The sequence below is a fragment of the Marmota monax genome, unplaced genomic scaffold, assembly GCF_021218885.2.
Source record: "Marmota monax isolate L192 unplaced genomic scaffold, Marmota_monax_Labrador192_F-V1.1 WCK01_AAM20220418_F8-fsc00024, whole genome shotgun sequence".
In the NCBI taxonomy this organism is placed as follows: domain Eukaryota; kingdom Metazoa; phylum Chordata; class Mammalia; order Rodentia; family Sciuridae; genus Marmota; species Marmota monax.
In genome coordinates, this window is record NW_026695224.1 from 2,598,588 (window position 1) to 2,622,591 (window position 24,004).

The following is a 24,004-nucleotide window of genomic DNA, read 5'->3' on the forward strand; positions in this document are numbered from 1 at the left end:
TCTCCTCTGCTTCAAGAAACTAGGAAGTTCCTCCCCACCCCAATCTTCACATTAGTCCTGGTTTGTTTGTTTTTGATTTTTGCATTTTTTTTTAACCTAGGTGTTCTTTTCCACTGAGCTACATCCCCAGCCCTTTCTATTTTTTATTTTGAGACAGTGTCTCTCTAAGTTGCTAAGGCTGGCCTCAAACTTGGGATCCTCCTGCCTCAGCCTTCTGAGTTGCTAGGATTACAGGCATGTGCTGCTTTGCCTGTTTCCAATTAGTCCTAATCTTTACCTGGAACAAACATTTTCCTCCAGAACCTTGCAGAATCAGTCCATTCTTTAGTTTTTTTTTTTTGTTTGTTTGTTTGTTTTTTAATTTTTTGATTGGTACCAGGGATTGAACCCAGGGGCACTTAACCACTGAGCCACATCCCCAACCCTTTTTATTTTTATTGTGAGACAGGGTCTCACTAGGTTGCTTAGTCTCGTTAAGTTGCTGAGGCTGGCTTTGAACCTGCGATTGTCCTGCCTCAATCTTCTGAGCTGCTGGGATTATACGCCTGCTCCACTGGGCCCAGGAGAACTAGTCCATTCTTATTATTCGGTCTCAGTTCAAATACTACCTCCTTAAAGCATCCTTTCCAGATCTCCCTATCTAATGCTGGCCCCTCTTCCTATCACCTTCTGCATATTTTCTATCACATTTCCTTTGCTTACCACTTCCTGAAAATTGTCACATTTCTTTTTTGGCATATTCATTCTCTGTCTACCTTTCTAGAATGTAAGATCTCTGAAGCCAAGACCTTGTCTGTCTTGTTCCTTCTTGTATCCTAGAATCTAGAATCCTGCCCAGCCCATAGAAGATATTTAATAAATATTTGATGGATAAATTAATGAAGCACATGCACAGTCTTGTCAAAGAAGGGGCCAAGAAAGCCACACTGTCACTGAAGACTTTATATGTGGATTCTTGATGCTCTGCAGGTGTCCTGATATATGTTTTCACAGAAATATACAGACAAGATTTAAAGAAGATATTCATCAAGCAAGCAACTTAAATCAGCCCATTACCACACCACACGACATCATACCACACTATACCTTTAAAGTGCAGTATGAATTTATATTGTAGGACAGAACACTTACATTGTGCATTGGGGCATGCACAGATATTAAAAGCATTAAATATAGTGTTTAAAAAATTGACACAAATTTTGTAAAATGGTTTTAGAAGTTCATTGTTGGATTTTTTCTTGTGTGTGTGTGTGTGTGTGTGTGTGTGTCTGTGTGCTGGGAATTGAACCCAGGGCCATCCCCAGCCCTAAAAGTCCATTGTTAAAATACCAAAGAATGTAGCCCCTTGGTGAAACTCATGATAAAAAGATAAGCTCTTAGGGACTTGGCCAATGCATACTTTACGTTCATATCACCTCCAGAGTCTGTTATAGGGTAGGATACATAAGATATTACTTAGTGAGTGAAGGAAAGAGTTTGGGATCATGCCAGAGAAAAAGCTTTAATCAGGAGCTTCCAAATTCCTGCATCATGTTTCCTCCAAAGCACCTAATAACCCTAACTTTTCCTTTCCTTATTTGTGACAAATAAAGAAATATGTAGTTCTGTCTGCCCTAAATCAGACTCAGCTGTCTATGGATCTGTCCTCTGGCCAAGAGAAGCCTCAGGGTGGGAACATGTTTAGCTTTCTCCCTCTGTCCCTCTGCAATTAGTCCAGGGCCTGGCACCATGCAGTCCCTTTACAAGTGCCTATTGGTTTGAATGGGCTTTCAACTCCCTCCTGGATTCTGAGACTTCATATTTGGAGAAAAATTTCCCTCTGAAAACTACAGCAAATCCATATTAATTCTCAACATGAAGAAGCTCCCAGTGGCCAAATAGGAAACAATTCAAGCAAAGAAATATCTGATGTTATTGGATTGCAACCCATAAAATAAGTATGCTTGAGTCCATACTAACATAAGTAATTGAGTAAATAAGCAAATGGGAGAGAAGGAATAGTTCTTTTCTTATAGAATACCATTTAATAAATGTTGAATTAATCATCTCACAAGATACTTGATACTAATTACAAAAAGATAAATAGTAACTCATTGTGGGCAGATAACATCTTCATCTAGTCATCAAAATTAAAATCACCATAAGTAACTGTCCTGTTATACACGAGGGAATTGAAAACCCACTCAAACAAGGTTACAATATTACTTTTATGCTATTTGAGCCCGAAACACATGTCATTGACCTAATCATGAGAAATATCATATAAATCCAAATTGAGGAAACTTCTACAAAACAATTGACTGATACCCTTTAAAAGTATCATAGTTTTAAAAGACGATAAAATAAAACATGATAAAGCTAAGATTGAGGCATTGTCACAATTTAGCGAAGACTTAGGAGATACCATGACAGTGAAGAGTGAGACCGTGGATTGAACCTTGAACCAGATTCAATTAGGGACAATACTGTGAACACTGGCTCTATCAAAACTGTTTTTGATAAAGAACCGTGATTAGGTAAGATCACAACAGAGAACACTAAGTGAAAGGTATGTGGAAATTCTTGGCTATAGTTTCGCAGCCTTTTTGTAAAGTTAAAGTCCATTCGAATAATAACTTTAAAACACAAGTTTCTAGTATACACAAATCGAACGCAACCATCCTTCCCAGCACACTGTGTGAGCTAGGCTCAGCTGAGGGGAAGTTCTCAGCAGATTTTTTTTCGTGCGCCTCTTTTTGCGTATGTACGATATACAAGCCCCAAGCAGCATCTGCGGGCGGCTGCGCGAAGCGGCGGCATTTGAGCCTGGGGGCTGGCCGTAGCGCAGGGCCGGAAGCGACGGAGCGCTGTCTGTAGGGTTCGATCGCTGAAGCGCACTAAGCGCAGAGCTGTCCGTCCCGCTCCATCTGTCAGCACCCAGTGGGACCGGCTGTCGCCATGTCGTCTGTGAGCCCTATCCAAATCCCCAGCCGCCTCCCGCTACTGCTGACCCACGAAGGCGTGCTGCTGCCCGGCTCCACTATACGCACCAGCGTGGACACGGCCCGCAACCTGCAGCTGGTGCGGAGCCGGCTGCTCAAGGGCACGTCGCTGCAGAGCACCATCCTGGGTGTCATCCCCAACACACCCGACCCCGCCAGCGACGCGCAAGACCTGCCTCCGCTGCACAGGTAGGCCGGGCGGCCCTGGCTGCAGCGGCAGACGGCGCGGCCTCCTCGCGGGCCCGGGCCCGGGCCCGGCTGGCCCCTGAGCGCGGAGCTCCGCTCGGGACCGCCTTTGCGTCTTGGTTCAGCCTCTTCAACGCCCCCTCAAGAAAAATGGGGATAACAGATGGCTGCTCAGTGACCGTTAATAAGATAATTCATGAAGTAGTGCCTGACACCTGGCGAAAACTCCATATCACCTGTCACTGTTGTCATTTGATTTGAAACTCTGTCCCTGTCGTCTCCTTCAGTTTCCCAAGCCAGCGCCCTTAACTTCTCAGGCCCCTCCTTTCTTCTTGGGTGCTCTCACCCTTCTCCCCACCCCCTTCCCTTACCCCTTCTCACCTTTCCCCCCATTCCTTCCTTTCCCCTTTCTCCTTTCGTCCTCTCATATTTGTCTTTTGAGACACTCTGAACTCCCCAGGTTTTCATTTTCCTAAATTGCACCATTCAGTCGTTAACTTTGGGGTATTTTTCTACACTCCGTGCAACCCTTTTCTTCCTCTCCCAGGACTTTCTTTCTTTCTTTCTTTTTTTTTTTTTTTTTTGAGACAGGGTCTCACTAAGTTGCTTAGGGCCTTGCTAAATTACTGAGGCTGGCTTTGAACTTGCCATCTTCCAGAGCCACTGGGATTACAGGCCTGCGCCACAGTGCCAGTCTCTTCTCTCGTATCTTAACGTTTTTCCTTAGGACCCAGGCTAGATTGCCCTCCACCATGGCCCCAGTTGCGTGACACTGGGTGAAAGACTTAACCTATCTCTCTGTTTCTTCATCTGTAAATTATAAACTAATAGCATCTGTCTCTTAGGTGTGTTATGAAGATTAGTTTAAAGCATATATGTATATTGCCTTTGTATCAGGATAGATGGATAGCTATGGTTTCCAGTACTGTACAGTGCATGTGGCTAGAGAGTACTTTGTCACAGTTTGCGGGGACCCAGTTTTAGTACTGAAAATCCTGTGTTATAGGGAGCCCCTCAGTCCAGGCAGATCAGGGTGGTCAGTCACCCTAAATGTGCTGTGAATATATAATACACATCAGATTTGAAAAATCTTAGCATGGAAATGTTTTGTTGATTAATAAATATTATGTAGATTAAATGTTGGAATGGTAATATTTTGACCATTGGGGGTTAAATAAAAGTTAATATTTTACCAATTCTTACTTTATAATGTGGCTTCTAAAATCACATATGTGGTATTTTTATTGGACAATGCTGGTATATAGTATGCTTTCAACAGACATCTTCAAACTTACCTCCCAGATTCCTGCCTCCTATCTTTAACTGAACTTGAGATTTTTTTTCAATTTGGAGATTCACCTTTCCTTGTATTTATCCCTCATTTTCAAATTAAGGGTTCCTAACTGAAGGATTTTTTAGAAGGTTAAAATGTCTTGTTTTTACCCCAAATCTTGGGAACTGTGTATTGTTTAGAGGAAAGTAGGTTCTCAAAGGAGATTGGTACCTCCTTAACACAACAAAAACCAAAACGACAAATCAAAAAACCCTAGAACAGTTCACATTGTAAAGCCCTGGCTTTTGTCAACAGTGAAAAATACTTGGCTCCATTTGATTTGCTTTGATTATTGCCCAAACAGAATTGGACATTTTTCAAGTTTCATTACTCTTAAAAATTTTTTACCTTTAGGGGGCTGGGAATGTGGTTCAAGTGGTAGCCCAGTCACCTGGCATGCATGAGACACTGGGTTCGATTCTCAGCACCACATAAAAATAAAAATAAAGTATTAAAAAAATGGTCAAGATAGTAAATTAAATTTTTTTTTTTTTTACTTTTAGATTAATTATCTTAGTTTTGTCTTTTGATTTTGTTTTTGGTACCAGGGATTAAACCCAGAGGTGCTTAACCACTGAGCCACATCCTAGCCCTTTTTCTTTATTTTTTTTATTTTGAGACAGGGTCTTGCTAAGTTCAAGAGGCTGAACTCTTGATCTTCTTTCCTCAGCCTCCTGTGTTACTGGGATTACTGGCATGTGCCTGCCTCATTATTCTTTGACAAATTGTATTGGATGCTGGTTTCCCTACACACGACCTCACTCCTTAAATCTACGTTTATTTCTGCCATCATTTTTTGCCTTTGTGCACAGACACTTAGTTTCTTGTTGAGGCAAGAATACTCACATTAGATTTTTTGTTTTATTTCTGCTACATATATGTATTGGTTACCTATGGATACACTGAATTTCACAAGTGAAGTCAGTCATATTATGAGTGACTATTTGGTAATATTATTCTGGCAGTTTGGGAACATTTTTAATTTCTTTTATGTAAATCCCTTCAAAACAACAAAAACTAAATTCTGCCTGAAAGTAATTGCTAGTATTTAGATAATGTTAGTGGCTCCGGAGGCTGAGGCAGGAGGATTACAAGTTTGAGGCCAGGCTCAGCAACTTAGTGAGACTCTGTTTCAAAATAAAAAATAAAAAAGGCTAGGGATGGTGCCCCGTGGTTAAGTACTCTTGGGTTCAACCTCCTATACAAAAAAAAAAAAAAAAAAAAAAGGATAATGTGTAATCTGATCCTTGATGTTTATATTCTTTGTTTTAAATGACTAGTAATGTTAAAATTTAGTCATTTTAATTAGAAAACAGACAATGAAAGGTCTGTAGAAAAGTCAGCATTGTAAGAACCCACCAGACCTTCTAGAGTTATCTTAGAAATATCATTTGATACTTAAAAAGTATGTGTAGAAAGATTGGTCATACACTCCAAAATGTTTTTTTCTTTTATAGTGCTGGAATTTAATCCAGGAGTGCTTTATCCTTGAATTACAGCCCCAGCCCTTTTAAATTTTTTTTTCTCCTTGAGACAGGATCTTGCAAGTGGCCCAGGCTATCCTCAAACTTTCAATCCTCCTGCGTGAGCCTCCCAAATTGCTGGGGTTAAAGACATGTATCATTGTGCCCAGTGTCTTTTTTCTTTATTATAACTTTTCAAACACTTTTCACTTAAAAAATAAAGTTTAGTAGCAAAACTATTGAGTTATCTAACACTAGTCTGTTTCTACACACACACACACACACACACACACGCACACACCCTGTCCTTCCCAATTACCTGCTCTTCTAGATGGCACACTAGAGAGGAGGTGAAGGGCTCCGCTCCTGCCTCTTGTTTCCTTCACACCATCTAGGGCACTGGCTTCAGTAATCAAGGAGCAGCAGAAGTAATTTGCTCCCCCATGTTTCTTGCCACATGGATGTCACCTTCCCAGTGATACTGCCTTTGCCATTTTGAGCAACAGAGTCCCCCTCTGCATGTTAGTGTGAGGCATGTTGCTTGACAGGAGCCTTTTAAAGGAAGAGCTTTGCATTACCCCCGCAGGGTAGAACTTGGCTCCTATGCCACCTCAGGATGTCCTGCATTTCTTTACCTAACTGAACTGTGTTTTTAGTGGCTCCCAAATAACTCATTGTTTTCTATGTGAAAGTGGATAATAACTGAGTACTACCTGTATCTTTTCAGGCATTTAAAGATGGTCATTCATTCTTCTGACTTTACATTCAGATCCATGGTTTTGTTTCCTCAATCCCTGTTTGTTGGCTTTTTTATTCCTTTGTGAGACCCTTAATTAGTTTCTTTGGTATTTATCTAATAAAATATGAGGCAGATGCATGGTTCCATAATTAGGATTAACTCTTTATCCGTACATTATTATTTTTGTATCTATTAGCATTCTTAGGAATTTAAGAAATATTATCTGATAATAATATTTCAAAATTGAATCATTTACATTAGCAAGTATGCAATGGATAGTTCTACTTAGAATTTCCTGAATCTTCATTTATTCTTTTTAAGGAAGATCTATCTATAAGTGGCATTTTTCAAATTCACAAGTAAAGTTTTAAGAGAGTGAGAATCAAAAATCCTCTAGCAATATAAACCTCTTCTAGTTTATAGAGCTAGAAGGAAGTTCTAGTAGATTCCTGTCTTCTAAGTCATTATTAATAATGATTAATTTTTTTCCAAAAATCATCAACTGTTCAAGAAAATAAGTATAGTGTAACATCAAAACAAAACTAAAAAGATGTTTCAGTGTTTCTTTCCCAGAAATGTACAACTCTTCTTTTGTTTCCAGAGCTTTGGTAGAAGTGCTTCTGTTCATTAAGTGCTTTCCAGTATCTCAGCTTTTTAGACAATTTACGAAAGATAAATTATTTATTTTTATACTTATTAGTACAGTTCATATTATTCATTGTGGTAAGAAAAGAGTAAAATTTGTCATAAAATCTAATTCAGGTACTCTGTTGCTCTTAAATATCCTTGAAACTGCATAACTGTTTTTCACATTTTTTAATCTCAATTACTCAGTTTTAATAAGGGTTTATATAGTGCAGCCTGCTTTGTAGGGGTGAAAGGAGGTATATAATGAAATAATACTTATGGAAGCCTTTTGTAACTGCAGAACACTCTAAATCTGTATACTAGTGATTTATTATTCCCAAAATGTGTAGTTTCAAATGTGGATTCACATTGTCTCAATATGTACAGAACTGAACTAGTCTCATTACAGCTCTTAGAAGAGTGAAGATTTCCAGAAAAATTCAGGGCTTTAAAGTAAAATAAAAGCAAAAAACAAAGCCATGTGCTTGATACATAGACCAGAGCTTAGATATTTACATGATATCATCATTTTGGAAAACCGCTTTTTTCTAGTAGTTCTTAGATTTTCCCACCACTACAGTTGATGGTTTTTAAATATTTTTGGAATTATATAAATCAGTTTCCAGATTACACAAACCATATCACTTTAGTCATATCTTATGTGGACTAAAATTTTGTAATATTTTATACTCTCTGAAGGTCCATTCCAATTAGGAGTTTCAAAAATTCTTTGAACTGTAATAATATCAGTTTGCTTAGCATGTATGTAGATTTATTACAGAGCCACCACCTAAAGAGAAAGACCCCACTCATTTGGATGTATAAATTTGTATCTGTTATCACATATGACTTGATCTGTTATCAAATATGACCTACATTGATTAGGTATGACAGAAGTGTTGCTTTTGTCAGACCTGATAATGTATATATTACAATATAAGAGTAAGGATGTTTAGATGACGAATTTAATGTAAATACTTGTCTATCAAAAAAGGAAATTAGATTAATTGAATATTTTGTTGGTTTATCTATATATATATATATATAACCTGGAGCCAAATAGACAATATAACTCGTCTAAAATTACATTAAACATGGTCATTTTTCACAGTGCCTTTCACCAAAAGGTACTGTTTCTAACTATAATTTCACAGGTCATATTTTTCTTTAAAAGGTGTATATTTTAGTCAACTACATGTGCTTTCAAGTAAAAACCCATTACATTTAAAACCTTTTTCTCACTAAGAAGAGAGTCATATAGTATAAATTCAACTTAATCTCATTTCAGTTTGGAACATATTCCTTTCACTGTTAGCAAAAGCATTCTTAGCTTTGTAAGGAAACTGTTTATTTATTTATTTTTATAGTACTGGGGATCAAACCCAGGGCCTTGCACATTATAAGCAAGCACTCTATCACTGAGTCACATCCCTAGCCCAGAAAACTTATTTTAATGTCATTGTTTATCAGTGACATAGACCAAATAATAAAATTTATCTCCTAGGAGATCTGGATTTGGCTCATCTACCCCTCTCTGGTTTCTCCTTGGATTCTACTTTGTAAACCCCTGAGGTCAGGGATCTGGTTCTGGTTGCAAAAGTGTACAAACACAATTGTGAACTCTTTCAGCATGGAGCAAACATTGCTGAATATCTGAGTTGATCTCTCATCAGTTTAGGCATTGCTGACTTCCTCAGGCAATCTGAGTTGGTTTTTTGAAAATGAGAACTGTAACCTGTTGATTAGTCACTGGATAAAAGTAGTAAAATGTAAATAAATCAAAATAATAAATGTCAAATCATTTCAAGTTTTTAAAGTATGTGATTTTTTTTCTCTCATCCAATTATCTTCCTAATTATTCAGCTTAAGGTATTGTTAAAATCAATTTTTATCCCTTTTACATGTGACATGACTGCAAAAATAATGAGTAAGGGACATAGTTTAAAATAAGCTGAATGCCACAAGGAAACCAAAATCTCAAAATCTATAAATGTGTAATTTATGAGTATTTATGTAGGAGTGAGCAAATTCACTGATGTATTCATATATTGTATGTGTATGTGATTCAGTATGTTTGAGATAAACAGGTGTAGTATTTTAATATTATCGTTTTCCCAGACCTATCATATCTTTTAGTTTCTTTTCTGAAATTGAATATATCTGAGGAGAGAAATATTTTAATTTGGGATTCAGAAGCATATTCTGAATGTTGTCTTTATATTTTATATATCTTTGGCTTAGTTTGAGTGATACTTCCTTTCTGTGAATTAAGTTTACATGTAACTCGGTCACAGTTGTATGTTCTGATAAGGAGCTAAGACTTAAATAAGACTTTTCAACTATTTTAGGTGAGATGATTGCCTGTTAGAACTAGGTAAATACTTTCTTGAGATCTCAGTCTTTAGCTCTCCTCGGTTCATGACATGGTATGGTCTATAATATTTAGCCCCCACATTTAGGAATTCAGGATTAAGGATATATATGTATTAATTCCCAGAGTGTGGTGGTAGTTTGTAATAAGATAGATATGTAGAAGTTTTATAGATTGATTAAGTAAGATAATTGGACTTTAAAACTGGTATTGGAACAGAGATTTCTTACATTGGTTTATACTGTTTGTATTTCATTCTATTTAAAATGTTAATGTTTATTCTAGTATTGTAGTTGGCACTGTTAATTTAAGCTATATAATTGTCAACTACTCTCTTTCTTAGATTTTTATGCTGAAATAATCCAGGTGTGTGGGAATTCCTACATAATTTTTAGAAGTGGTGCCAATCGTAATTTGTATGCTTTACCCCACAGCTGATTGTAGTGACTTAATAGAGCTCATACTGGATGCTAAATTAGAGACATAGTTCATTTACACTTCTGATGTTCTTTATTTTTTAATGAATTTCTCAGAATATCTGACACTTTGGGAAGTAAGTTTCCGTTTTTCAGAGTGAATATTTGTCATACTGATATTCTGTGTTTTTCAGGATTGGGACAGCTGCGCTGGCGGTTCAGGTTGTGGGCAGTAACTGGCCCAAGCCCCACTATACGTTGCTGATTACAGGCCTGTGCCGGTTCCAGATTGTCCAGGTCTTAAAAGAGAAGCCATATCCTGTTGCTGAAGTGGAACAGTTGGACCGGCTTGAGGAATTTCCCAATACCTGCAAAACCAGGGAGGAGCTGGGAGAACTCTCAGAACAGTTTTACAAATATGCAGTACAAGTAAGTGGCTTTTATTTTTTTCCTTAAGCCTTTTTTTCTTTGATGTCTTTGCTCTGTAAAGATATGCTAAATCTTTAGGGTAGCATACCTTTAAATGATTTCACATTTTATATCCTAATTTGCTTTTGTCTGGAGCTGTACCTAAATCATTCCAAGATATGTTAGCAAACCTCTTCTAAAGTTTTTCTAGCAGATATCACTAGAGCTTTATTTATAACTTCTAGTATCTTCAAACCAGATAGTTATTAAGCCTAAATATTTAGTGTTAAAATACCACACAAAATGTCTAAACGTGTCACTAAAATATCTAGGCACCAAATAATAGAAGTTATATTGCTTCAAAAGTCTAAGTCACATTGTGTCTTTCAGTAACTAGAAGATTAAAATCAAGTTGGACTTATTTCAAGTTTGGTTAAAACTTTGACTAACTAGCATGCTGAGAGGGAAGAATACTTCAAGTATGCATTAAATATTGGGTTCTTCTATATTTTTAAGTTTTTGGTTAACTTTAGGTAGAATAGAAACCTTCTATTCTAATCCTCAATGAACTATAAAATTATAAATTATAGTCTTTTACTTTTCAATAGATATAATCCATTGACTATAACTGGATCTGTGAGGAGCAGGTACTACCTAGGTCTTGATTTTAAACACCATTGATCACTGAAAAGTGTTAGGGTTAGGGTTAGACTTGCAGGGCAAGTCTTCACAGCATAGGTCTTTGTATCTAATATATCTTTTGAAGTGACACACTCCTAGTGTGGTGAACAATAGAAAAATTAATCTGGAGCTGTAACTTCTATGGGAACTAAAAGAAAGAATATACTCTGAAAAAAGGAACTTCAGTTTCAGCACCAGAATAGGTACATGTACTCTTTAGGAATTTAGAGTGGGGGAAATAGAATTTCTCTTCCTTTTCCTGGGTGGGGGTTCCTGGATCTTTGTACTTCTGTTGGACACAGCTTGGGCATAGCTTCATAGCTTTTTTTTTTTTTTTCTTCACCTTTACTTCTTTCTACTTTGATCTACAGAAACTTTTTAAACATATAAAGATTTTTGTAAGAATATTAAAGAAATTTTTAAGTACTTGTATAAATGTTATTGACTTGGGATATCAATTTTATTATTCCTCTTTAGACATTAAGATTGTTTATAATTAGTGCTTCTCTTTCATCCCTTTTGACATCTACTTTCTATAGGCTTTATCTGTAGACTTCTTCATCAGCCTCCTAACTGTTGGCCTCTCGTTTTCTTCTATCTTTTTTTAAATAATTTTTTTTGGTATATTATAATTATTTCATTTTTTGGTAGCAGGGATTGAACCCAGGGGCACTTAACCTCTGAGCACTGAGCTACATCCCCAGCATTCCCTTTTTTAAGTTGTAGTTGGACATAATACCTTTATGGTGCTGAGGATCGAGCTCAGGGCCTTACATGTGCTCGGAAACACTTTACTACTGAGCTACAATTCCAACCCCCAGCCCTTTTTTATATTTTATTTAGAGACAGGCTCTCACTGAGTTGCTTAGGGCTTCCATACGTTGTTGAGGCTGGCTTTGAACTCGAGATCCTTCTGCCTCAGCCTCATGAGCCGCTGGGATTACAGGCAGGTGCTACTCCACCTGGTTATAATTATATTTACTAGAGGAATTCATTGTGATGTATTCATACATACACATAGATTGGTCTATTTCATTTCCCCATGCCTCCCTTTTCCTTCCCTATTCCCTCCCCATCCTCCTTCTTTACCAGTCTCCTGTTTTTGTAAGGTCTCTTTTCTTTCCTTTTTCTCTCTAGCTTCTGCATGACAGAAAGCATAATAACCCTTCACTTTTTGAGCCTTGCTTATCTCACTAGCATGTTTTCCAGTTCCATCTATTTTCTGCAAATGACAATTTTATTATTCTTTTTGGCTAAGTAAACCTCCATTGTTTATATACACCATATTTTCTTTATGCATTTATCTGTTGACAAGACACTTAGATTTGTTCCATAACTTGGCTATTTTGTGATAAATGTGGGCATGCATGTTTTGCTGTAGTGTGCTGACTTTAATTCTTTTGGACAAATTCCAAGGAGTAGTATAGCTGTGTCACAGGTGGTTCCATTCCTAGGCTTTTGAGAAACCTCTGTATTGATATCCATAGTGGTTATATGCCGACCCGCTGGGGCAGCTGAACTTAGGGTCGCTCATGTGAATTTCCAGGGACACCAAATAAAACAGAGACACACACTTTACCTTTAAACACTTTAGGGCGGCTCTTCAGCTCTCAGCCTCAAGCTCCCCAAAAGGGAGAGCAAGGGAAAGTCATGAGGGGCTGGAGAGAGAGAGCGAGAGAGCACTCGCCTGTGAGCACATTGGGAAGTAGGCTTTTATTGGGGGGACCCTCCTTCTTGGAAAGTTTCATCCAAAAAAGGTAAGAAGGGACGGAGTTACAACATGTGAGTGTAATTCGACCCAAGGGCTATAGGGCAAGGCCAGCATCTGAAGACGTGTCCTCAGGCAATGTCCAAGTCACTACAAGATGTAGTGATAGTCAAAGCCTCTCCACTCCGGGATGGAAGACATGAATCATTCAGAGTGGCTCCCCACATATTCCCCCTTCTTTCTTTGAAAAAGCAAGTTATGGGTCATTATTTCGAGTCTGGAATCCTTGTTTTGAAGGCTCGCCATCCTACAATTACAATACAAGAGAGAATTAGTAGCAAAGAGAACAATACAAGGATAGACCGTGTAGAATGTTTAAGAATGTTTCCAGGGTTAAAGCCCTTCGATTCTTTAAGTATCTGATTAACTAAAGTAGGATCCAAAAAATCAATCTTTTTTGTATATCTTGAATATGATGATGGAGCTCCAAAAGATTCAAGCTGTTATTATTATTTTGCCAAATACCCAATATGCCAGGTTTCTGTTCGCGACTAAAAGGCTCAGGGGTCACTCCAGGGGAACTGGAGACACAAATACCTTTCTCTTTGGGTCGCTGTGACGGCTCCTCTGCCCTTAAGGGTCTGCAGGAAGAGAGGGAAAGAGCACTCGCTGACCCCTTTTGTTGAGGATAAGCTATTCAAATGAGGCAAGGGGTCAGGTTTCAGGGGGCTGAATCTATCTTCATTGTGTCCACTATCAGCAGGTTGACTGACATCTAGGTAGGCCACACCCAAGGGCACAGTAAGAGAAGGGGACACACACAAGGCACTTCCATGGAACTTTCTATCCTAAACAGGGCAAGGGGTTATATTACAAAGGAACAGGTGAGCATAGCTCCACCCAGGGGGCTGTAGGAAGCCTCAGCCCAGGCATGAAGACAGTCACTTGAACCGTAGAAGAGCAGGGCAGTCTAGCAGCAGAGGACACATCGCCCAGCAGGGGAGTTAACTCAGTCACGTGCAAGGTTGGTCTCCCACACCAATAAATGGTTTTTAACCTTCTCCCAGTCCCACTGGGAGGCATTGTATTTGCAGCAGTAACACACACATACTTATAGTTAGCATGACATTTAAGTCTTTCCTTGAATTTCAAAGCCGGAAGTTCATTACCATATTTATGACAGTAGCCTCTAAGGCATTTAGCTTAGTCTCAATCCTTTCATCGGTATCTATTTGATTATGAAGAGTCTTGGAAGTATTCTGAGATGACTGGTTTGTTATGAGAAAGTCCCATTTTAATAACTGATCTGATCTAAGGTTTTGAGTCTCCAGTAATAGTACGATTAGTTGGTCTAGGTCTCCCAATTGCTGTCTTTTCCTCAAATGACCCTTTTAGACAGCCAGTATGCTTATTCTGGGACCAACACAAAGGTAATTGGGTGCTATAGCCAGAATAATTAAATCCAGTCACATGGTTGGAAGTAATATGTCTATAAATCCTCCCATCGTATATGAGTCATTAGTAAATACCCGGATGGATTCTCCAGTCCACACTGCTGAGTGTACTTGAGGTGGATCTGGAAAATATGTCCCATAAGTTTCTCCCTGATTCCCTTTTACCTGACAGCTCAATAGATCTCAGCCTGTTTGGTGCAATAAACAGTCCAGTGAGATCTCCAAAGGAGATAATCACCCTTGGAAAGGCAAGCCTTTGCCATTGAAATCCAGTCTTTGGGGGGGGGTCGAGGCTTGTGGCATAACAAATCAAGCAGGCTTTGCACAAAGGGTGAGTTTGGACCATAGGTACCGCAAGCAGTTTTGAGCTCCTTTAGAGTCTTAAAGGGAACTGCAGCATGCATGTGTACATGCTGATTTTGTTCATTAATCTGCTCAAAGACTGGAAAAAGCTGAAAACCTGTAATGTCTTCCCCTCGCCTGCACTCTTCTAAGGCCACATTGTAGGGACTTAAGGATGGCGACTGCCAGGTTCAAAGTAATTATTGAACCCCATTCTCCCAGGGAGAGTGGCTGAATTTAGATGGCGGGTACCGGGCCAGCTAGATGTAATTTAGTAAAACCCTCCTCCAGGTTTTCCTCACCTTCTGACTGAGTCCCCTCAGATTGTGACTCTTTTTCATTTGTATCTTTCTGTCCATCTTGTTCCTCTCCAGTTTGAATCTGCCTCACCGAAATCCGAAATCCGATGGGAGATAGTTTCCTTTCTGGAACATGCCCCTTGGTGCTCCTCTAAGATCCTGGTTCTGACCCGCTCAGTGGAGACTAAACTTTTGATTTCAGGTTTTGTCCCTAGGCTGCCTGTCTGTGTTTTCGAGCTGTAGACTGAGCAAAAATTGACTCCGTCCTCAGTCCTGTCTCAGAAAGAGAGAACCGCTTGGAAGCAGTCTTGGGCCGTTTCTCCTGCTCCAAACTTCTAACAGCTCTTTGAAGCCCTTTCAGCAGGTCCTTGGTGGACCATTGGTCCTGTTCTAGATCACCAAAAAGACACATTTCTAAAGCAGTCCAGACCTTCTGAACACTCTCTATTGTACTTTTAGACAGCTTGGCAGAGAGGCAACCTTTATATAATTTTCTACCTAGTTTCTCCCAAGTACGTAAATCCCGTGAGTCTTGCTGACAAAGGGGCACACCTCATTAACTGTTTTCAGGACCTGAGCTAGCTGGGCCCTTCTGACTTGTTTTCTTCTCTAGTTGATTATTGTCTCTAAATTGTCAAATACATTGCTTTATCTGAAGACATGGAATTGCCCATGATAATTCTTTGACGTTCCTAGTCTGAATGTCTGCTTCCTCTGTGATCCCCAAAGAATCACGGTTCACTAAATTTCTATAGGGCTCTCTCTCAGTCAACCTGGAAATTCACACCCCCACCCCAGCAGTCCCTGTTTCTGGGCACCACCTGCTGCTCCAGACCCACGGAGGCAGCTGAACTTAAGAATGCTCCTGTGAATTTCCAGGGACACCAAGTAAAACACAGACACCCACTTTACCTTTAAACAAGCTTCAGGATGGCTCCTCTGCTCTCAGCCTCAAGCTCCCCAAATGGGAGAGCAAGGTATAGTCACGAGAGGATGGAGAGAGAGAGAGAGAGCAAGCGAGAGAGAATGTGGCACGTGCACGTGCGCGTGAGCACATTCAGAAGTCGGCTTTTATTGGGGGGACCTTATTTAGAAAATTTCATCCAAAAAAGATAAGAAGGGATGTAGTTACAAGGGACATGTGAGTGTAATTCGACCCAAAGGCTGTAGGGTGACATCTGCATCTGAAGAGCATCCTCAAACTTCCGGGACCAGGGCATTGTCCAAGTCACTACAAGATGTAGTGATGGTCAAAGCCTCTCCACTCTGGGATAGAAAACATGAATCATTCAGAGTGGCTCCCCACAGTTATACTAGTTTTTAATACCACTAACAGAGTATAAGTGTTCCTTTACCCCGTACCCTCACCAGTTTTAAATTTTTGTATTTTTAATGATTCGCATTCTAACTGGAGTAAGATGAAATCTCAGTGTATTTTGATTTGTATTTCCCTGATTGCTAAAGATGTTGAACATTTTTTCTTATATTTGTTGGATCATATATTCGTCGAATAGTGATAATTTAACTTCTTCCTTTGCTATTTGTATCCTTTTTATTTCCTTCTCTTGCCTTATCGCTTTGGCTAAACTTTCAAGTACTGTATTGATTAATCCGTGTCCTCTTCCTGATTTCAAAGGAAATGCTGTTGAGAGCCACAGCGGAAGGGGCCCCAGCAAACTTTCAGGCTGCCAGCTGATGATTGGCTCACAGTGGCCCCAGCAACTTCTAGCTGATTGGCTCCTCTGCGGTGATGCTCATTGGGCTGTTTCCCCGCCCTTTCAGACTACGGAGCTGCTCATTGGGGGACTTTTTTTGGCTCTGCCCACGTGACCCAGCCAATGGGCCTCAAGAGCAGGAGGAGTGGGGGAGGTTGAGAGGCTTGTGGGAAGCCGGTGGTGGCAGTTGGGCTCTGAGGGTTTTTCCTGAGGAGCTGTTTTGTTTGGCATGTGTGGTTCTAAAAATAAAGTTAGTTTCTTTTGACAAGTGGCTCCTGAATTGTGCCCAGCCAGACTGCGGCAAAATGCTTTCAGTTTTTTCCTATTTGATATTATCTTACCTTTGGGTTTTTCATATAGAACCTTTATGATGTCAAGGTAAGTTCCTTCTATTCCTAATTTCTTTGTTGTTTTTTGCATAATTGGGTGTTATATTTTGTCAAAGGCTTTTTCTGCATCTTTTGAGATGATCATGTCTATTTGTCCTTGATTCTGTTTATGTGATGAATTATATCTATTGATTTACATATGTTGAACCATCCTTGCATCCCTGGAATGAAACCAACTTGGTCATAGTGTACTGTCTTCCTAACACATTTTTCATATGAATTACTAACATTTTTAAAGGTTTTTGCATCTATGTTTATTGGGGTATTGGTCTATAGTTTTCTTTCTGTGATATGTCCTTATCTAGTTTTGGTATCAGGGTGTTACTGGCTTCATAGAATGATTTGGGGAGTGCCTCCCAAGTGACCTTCTTTGTCTCTTCTGATTAATTTTGACATGAAATCTGCCTTGTTGAATGTGAGAATAGCTACTTCTACTTGCTTTTGGTCTTTATTTGCATTGAATATCTTTTTCTGTACTTTTACTTTTATCCTGTGGCTGTCTTTGCTTGTAAGATGAGTCTCTTGCAAATAACATATAGTTGGGTCTTTTTGGGGGAGTAGGGGGAGGTACTAAAGATTGAACCCCATGGTGCTTAACTATGGAGCCACATCCTTAGCCCTTTTTATTTTTTATTTTGAGATAGGGTCTTGCTAAGTTGCTTAGGGTCTCTCTAAGTTTCTTAGAATAACTGGAGAAACATTGACATTAGTTCTTCTTTAAAGATTTGATAGAATTCAACTGGTTCTGGGCTTTACTGCTTCAGTCTCATTATTGGTCTATTTAGGTTTCCTATATCTTCTTGGTTTGGTTTTGGTAGGTTGGTTGTTTCTAGAAACTTGTCCATTTCTTCTAGATTTTCCAGTTCATTGGAATATAAATTTTCAAAGTTGTCCTTAATGATCCTCTGGATTTCCATGATGCCTGAGGTGATAGTCTTTATTAATTTCACATTGATCTTAATTATTTCCTTCCTTCTATTGATTTTAGAGCTGTTTTGTTCTATTTTTCTAAGACCTTGAGATGCATCATTAGGTAGTTTATTTAGGATCTTTCAGATTTTTTTTTTTTTAATGTTCACACTTATAGCTGTAAACTTTTCTCATAGAACCATCTTTATAGTGTCCCAGAGATTGTGATATTTTGTATCTCTATTCTTGTTTGATTTTAGGAATTTTAAATTTTTTTATCCTTTGTAATCCATTCATCATTCAAAAGTGTAGTGTTCAGTCTCCATGTGTTTAATTTCTGTGGTTTTTCTTGCTGTTAATTTCTAATTTCCATTATGATCTGATAAGATGCAAGGGATCATATCAATTTTTTTTTGTATTTGCTAAGACTTTCTTTGTGTCCTAAAATATGTTCTATTTTGGAAAAAGTTACATGAGCATCTGAGAAGGAAGTGAATTTGGCTATATTTTATTTTTATGTGGTTCTGAGGATCGAATCTAGTGCCTCACATGTGCCAGGCAAGTGCTCTACCACTAAGCTCTAGCCCCAGCCCCTGATTTATCACATTTTTTTTTAATGTGTTAAGAGTGTTTACTGGTTTTATGTCCATATAAACTATCCACTGGTAAGAGAGATGTGTTGAAATCACCTAGTATTATTGTATTGGGGCTTGTCATATCAAGTAGTGTCTTTTTTTCTTCCTGTAATTAGGTGCACTGACATTTCGGGCATAAATATTATCATTATACCTCCTAGTTGAATTTTTCCTAGTATACAGTGACCTTCTTTGTCTCTTCCAATTAATTTTGACATGAAGTCGGTTGAATGTGAGAGTAGCTACTTCTACTTGCTTTTGGTCTTTATTTGCATTGAATATCTTTTTCTGTTCTTTTACTTTTATCCTGTGGCTGTCTTTGCTTGTAAGATGAGTCTCTTGCAAATAACATATATTGGGTCTTTTTGGGGGAGTGGGGGGAGGTACTAAAGATTGAACCCCATGGTGCTTAACTATGGAGCCACATCCTTAGCCCTTTTTATTCTTTATTTTGAGACAGGGTCTTGCTAAGTTGCTTAGAGTCTCTCTAAGTTGCTGAGGCTGGCTTTGAATTTATGATCCTCCTGCCTCAGCCTTCTGAGCTACTTTGAGAACAGGCATGTGCCACCACACTTGAGTGCGTCTCTGCCAATCTATATTGTTTAATTGAAGAGTTAAGACCATCTACAGTGTTACTATAGAGAGACATTTATTACTTCCTGCTATCTTGATTTATTTCTAATGTTTAGTTCAGTTCTAATTCTCATTTGTTTAGCTACTTTTCTAATGTGATTTATCCATTTGGGGGCACTGAAGTTTGTTTTTAACTTTTGTGTATAGTAATACTTCGGTTTTTTTTTTCTGTAATTCTGTCTTAGTAGTCATGAATTCTTTTATTATATTCTTATTTTGGGAGACTTTTATTTCTTCTTCAATTCTGAAGGGTAGCTTTGCTGGATATAGTAATCTTGGTTGGGGTAGTTTTTTGTTTGTTTGTTTGTTTACTGTCAGGGCTTGGAGTACATCCTTCCAAACCTTCCTGACTTTTAGAATCTCTAACTAGAAATTATGTTTAACTTACCTCTAAATGTGACTTGATGTTTTCCTTGTTCTATGTGTGGCACTTTTTTCCACATTTTTTAATTGATGCATTATAATTGTATATAACAATGGGATTTGTTATTATATATTAGTACATGGAATTATATAACGATATTTTAATTATAATGTGTTATAGAGGGATTCTTTTTTGATTTTATCTATGAATGTCTCCTGTATCTGGGTGCCCATATCATTCCCAGGTTTAAAAATTTCTCTGAAATTATTTCACTGAAGAAATTATCCATGCTCTTAGCTTGTGTCTTGGATCCCTCTTCAGTTTCAATGATTCTTAGTTTTGGTCTCTTATTGTTGTCCCAGATTGCTTGCATCTTCTGATCTCAGTTCCTTATTTTCCTTTCTTTATTGTGGACTGAGTTTTCCAGTAAATATATAGTTTGTGTTCAGTGCGTATGTCTTCTATGTGATCCTATTTATTGGTGAAATTTTTTTAATATTTATTTTTTAGTTTTAGGTGGACACAACATCTTTATTTTATTTTTATGTGGTGCTGAGGATCAAACCCAGTGCGTCATGCATGCTAGGAGAGCACTCTACCACTGAGCCACAACCCCAGCCCCTATTGGTGAAATTTTTAACTGAATTTTTTATTTGATTTATTGAGTCTTTAATTTCCAGGATTTCTGTTTGGTTCTTTTTCAGAATATCTGTTTATTGTCTTTTGTCAAAATTATAACTAATTTTATGTATTTTTCAACTGGGTCCTTTCTTTTTAAAATTTTTTTGTAGTGGTAGATGGACAATATGCCCTTATTTTATTTGTTTTTATTTTTAAGTGGTGCTGAGGATCAAATCCAGTGCCTCACATGTACTAGGCAAGTGCTCTGCCACTGAGCTATCACCCCAGCCCTGGATCTTTTCTTGACACCTCTTCTCCTTTACTTTCTGTGTTTTCTCTTAGTCCATTCCTTAGATCTTTTAGTTTATTGACCATTTTAACCATCAACTTTTTAAATTCTTTGTCTGTGATTTCATCCACATTCTGTGGATTCAGTTATTGAGGGGTTATAGATTTTTGGAGGTGTCTTGTTGGCCTGTTCCCTCATGTTATCTGAGATCCTGTTTTTGCACATCTGTTGAGATGAATTCCTCTTCCTATTTTATGTTAGGGTTCTTTAGTGAGTAGTTATTTCTTAATAATAATCCCTGGGCTGGGGATATATCTTAGCTTCAGCACATCTGATCAGTGTAATCAAAGTGTTAATTTCAACCACAGTACCTCTTTGAAAGGAAAGAACAACCTCTAGTAGCAATAGTAATTTAAGAGCAAACCATATATCAACATATACTATATAATCTATTATTACTGTTTATTACTATAACTTTTTTGAGGAATATGGGTGAGAAATTGATTTAGAATAGGCTGAGAAGAATAAGCATTAATGATAGTATATTAAGTAGCATTGGAAGAAAAAATAAGAAAATTTTTAAAATAGAGCAAAAAAATGAAAACAAAGAAAAATGGGTAGAGGAGAGCAGGGAGTCAGAAGTTAAAATAAGTAAGGACAAAGGAGAATACAAGGGAATGAGATGGGAGAGAAGAAAAGAGGTATCAAGAAAGGATCCAGTTGACAAAATATATAAAAATTAGTTGTAATGTTGACAAAATACAAAATGTGGGGAGACACTAGGAATTATCAAGCAGTTGATACAATATTTGTCCTATAGAAAAAGTTTTTTTCCTCATTGAGATTTTTGAAATGGAGGTCTTTCTTTCTAGGGCTTTGATTTTAGACTCTCCTAAGAGGAAGCTTCTGAGGGGCGGGTATCCTGGTGCTTATTCCCAGCTCTAACCCAGACCAGTGGAACTTGTTAGGGAAGTCTCTATGCTGATCTCTACCCTTTCCTTTCCTGTCTGCCTTTGTTGTGTCTTATTTTAGAGTCTCTCTCCACCATGCGGCCTGCGCATTGGTTTCATTAATGAGGTTCTTGGCATAAAAGTTAGCTAGCAGAGATCGAAATAAAACACACAGACTCAGTTACCTTTTTCTATGACAAGGTCGGAGACGGCTCCCCTCTCTGGCTCCATTCTCGAACCACCCGTAGGGCAGCAAGGATTACTCAGGGCTAGCAGGAGAGAGAGAGAGAGCAAGCACGCCAGGGAGTAGCCTTTTATTGGGGAACAAGAAATTCAGGGGAGAATTCCATCCAATGAAGGTTGAGGAGGGGCCGCACTCCAAGGTCAGGGTCAGTGATTGGGCCCCTGGGGTCAGTGGTCAGTCACACCCCCACACTGACGGGTTCTCTCATCAGGAGAGGGCCGGGAAAGTTCCGACACAGCCAGAAGCCTCAGACCCAAACCGGGAGTCGCCCAGTCACGCGTGAGAATGGCTCTCCACATCTCTCTGTATGGGAGCTGGGGGGAAGCTCTGTGTGTGGGATGATCCGCCTATCCCCAGTCCCTTCTGGACTTGAAGGAGGTGTTCACCACTCTCTCTCTGACTGTGATTAATCTCAGTTCCCTCAGACTCCTGCACCCTCTCATGTTAACCATGTTGCTTCTCCCAGAGCTCATACCATCAGTTTCAGATTTACATGCCCTTTCTTTGTTTTTCTCTCCTCTGCATGGCTGGAGCTGTAGTGGTCCTGAGTTTTTGCCAGTTTGTGTTGTCATCTCTTCTCTATGCCCAGACTGAGTTGCAGCATAGGCGCTCACCAGTCTAGTGAAAATTAGAGCCTAAGTGGCTCATTGGTCATGGGTATTCAGAAACAATTGTACCAAGGAAACAGTTGGGGGTGGGGGGGAGAAATAAAGAAAAGGGAAAAATTAGAGTTCAATATGAAATTGAAGACCAACTTCAGGGATTTTGGTTTGAAACTGAAAAGTTCAAGCAATTCTTTTTGAACTGTTGTGGCTTCCCCCTTTTAACCATCTCCACTGGATTAGAAGAGTAGGAAGATGTGCTGGGGGCTTTACTCCATGCAAGTTCACCTATTTTTAAGCTTATTTTCTGCTCAGAATGTGACTGTGCTGGACATTGGCATCTGCTTTTCTTAAACTTGATGGAAGAAATTTTTTCATCCCTTTGGAAGGAAGTTTCCCCTCCCCCACTGAGCCACCACTCAACAGACCCTCCTGTCATGTGTTGCTTTCATTAGTTCTCTTTCTGTTCTAGAAACGGATAGTTTTGGTTTTCACCTGTTTGCTATCTCTGGTGAAGACTGGCTTGTCTACTGGCATTTTCCAAGTTCCTATATCTGTTTCCAGCTCCAGAATTGCTATTTTAATTCAGTCTTGGGGAGCTCCCATCATATTATGGGTTTGTCTGATCCACTATCTTTGAGCTTCCTCACTTTTTTCCTCATGTTTAACTTATCCTGCTCACTGATCTTTTGTTTCTTCAAACAGAGCAAACAAAAGCAAAAATAGTTTGGCGCCTGCCTTTTCCTTGAGCAAGACTTTAATGGCCATTGGTGAAGTTTAAATTTCTTGGTATAATGTTAAGGCACTTTTCAATTTGTCTTAGGCCCATCTATCTTGCCTTAACTCTGGTTACTCCATTTAGTCCCATAGTTTTAGCCACACTGAATATCAAGAAACCTCACCTCCTATTATTTCATTTTTCTGTAATTTTACCTTTTTTTCCTCTGCTGTGAGTTGTCCTGATTTATGCTTTCTCAATTCCTGTAGGCTACTAGTGTTCCTTTCTCTGTGACTTCTCAGTCCATTATACATATCTTTTAATATAATGCTTATCATATTATATTGAAATGTATCTTGTATATTGGTTTGCCTTACCAGATTTGAATTCCCCTCTTCTTTGGCTGACCTATTCTGAGCAGCTTTAACTGTCCTATTCTAAGTAGCATATTGTATCTGGCAAATAATTTCTACTCAGTAAAAATTAGGAAATGGGTTTTCACTGTTTTATTTTCTTAGGATGTATTTCTAGGAGCATAGGTTTCAGATTTTATTATCTACTTCTTCTGCCTAAATAGCTTCATCATAATTATACTTTCATTACATTGATTCTAGGCCATAATGGACAGTTCCCTAAATTACAGTGTTTTCAGGGTTGTTTGATTACTACTAGACTATGAAATCTTACTAGAGTTGACTAAGTGTTTGTGAATTAGTTCATTGTGAATTAGTCAGTATGAACTAAGTTTTGCTATGTGAATTCCAAAATGTCAGTCACAAAGCATAAGGTGTATTTCTTCCTTAAGCTTCATGCCTAAAACTAGTAGGCATGGCAATCCACCTGTTGGAGTTACTTAGGGATGGAGGTAGATTAGACATTTCATCTCAACACACTTCCCTTATTGCTGATGCAGAAAAAGGACATGTG

The 24,004-nt window shown here is 38.6% G+C and overlaps 1 protein-coding gene across 1 annotated transcript in view; it reads left to right on the plus strand.

Moving 5' to 3' along the window:
• The first annotated feature begins 2,811 nt into the window (after positions 1-2,811).
• Positions 2,812-24,004, plus strand: part of Lonp2 (lon peptidase 2, peroxisomal) — a 105,546-nt gene continuing 84,353 nt past the window's right edge. Inside the window, exons 1-2 of the mRNA XM_046435104.2 lie at positions 2,812-3,170; positions 10,311-10,545. Of these exons, the coding sequence (XP_046291060.1) occupies positions 2,938-3,170; positions 10,311-10,545 (468 nt within the window). The 5' untranslated portion in view covers positions 2,812-2,937. The remainder of the gene's footprint in view (positions 3,171-10,310; positions 10,546-24,004) is intronic.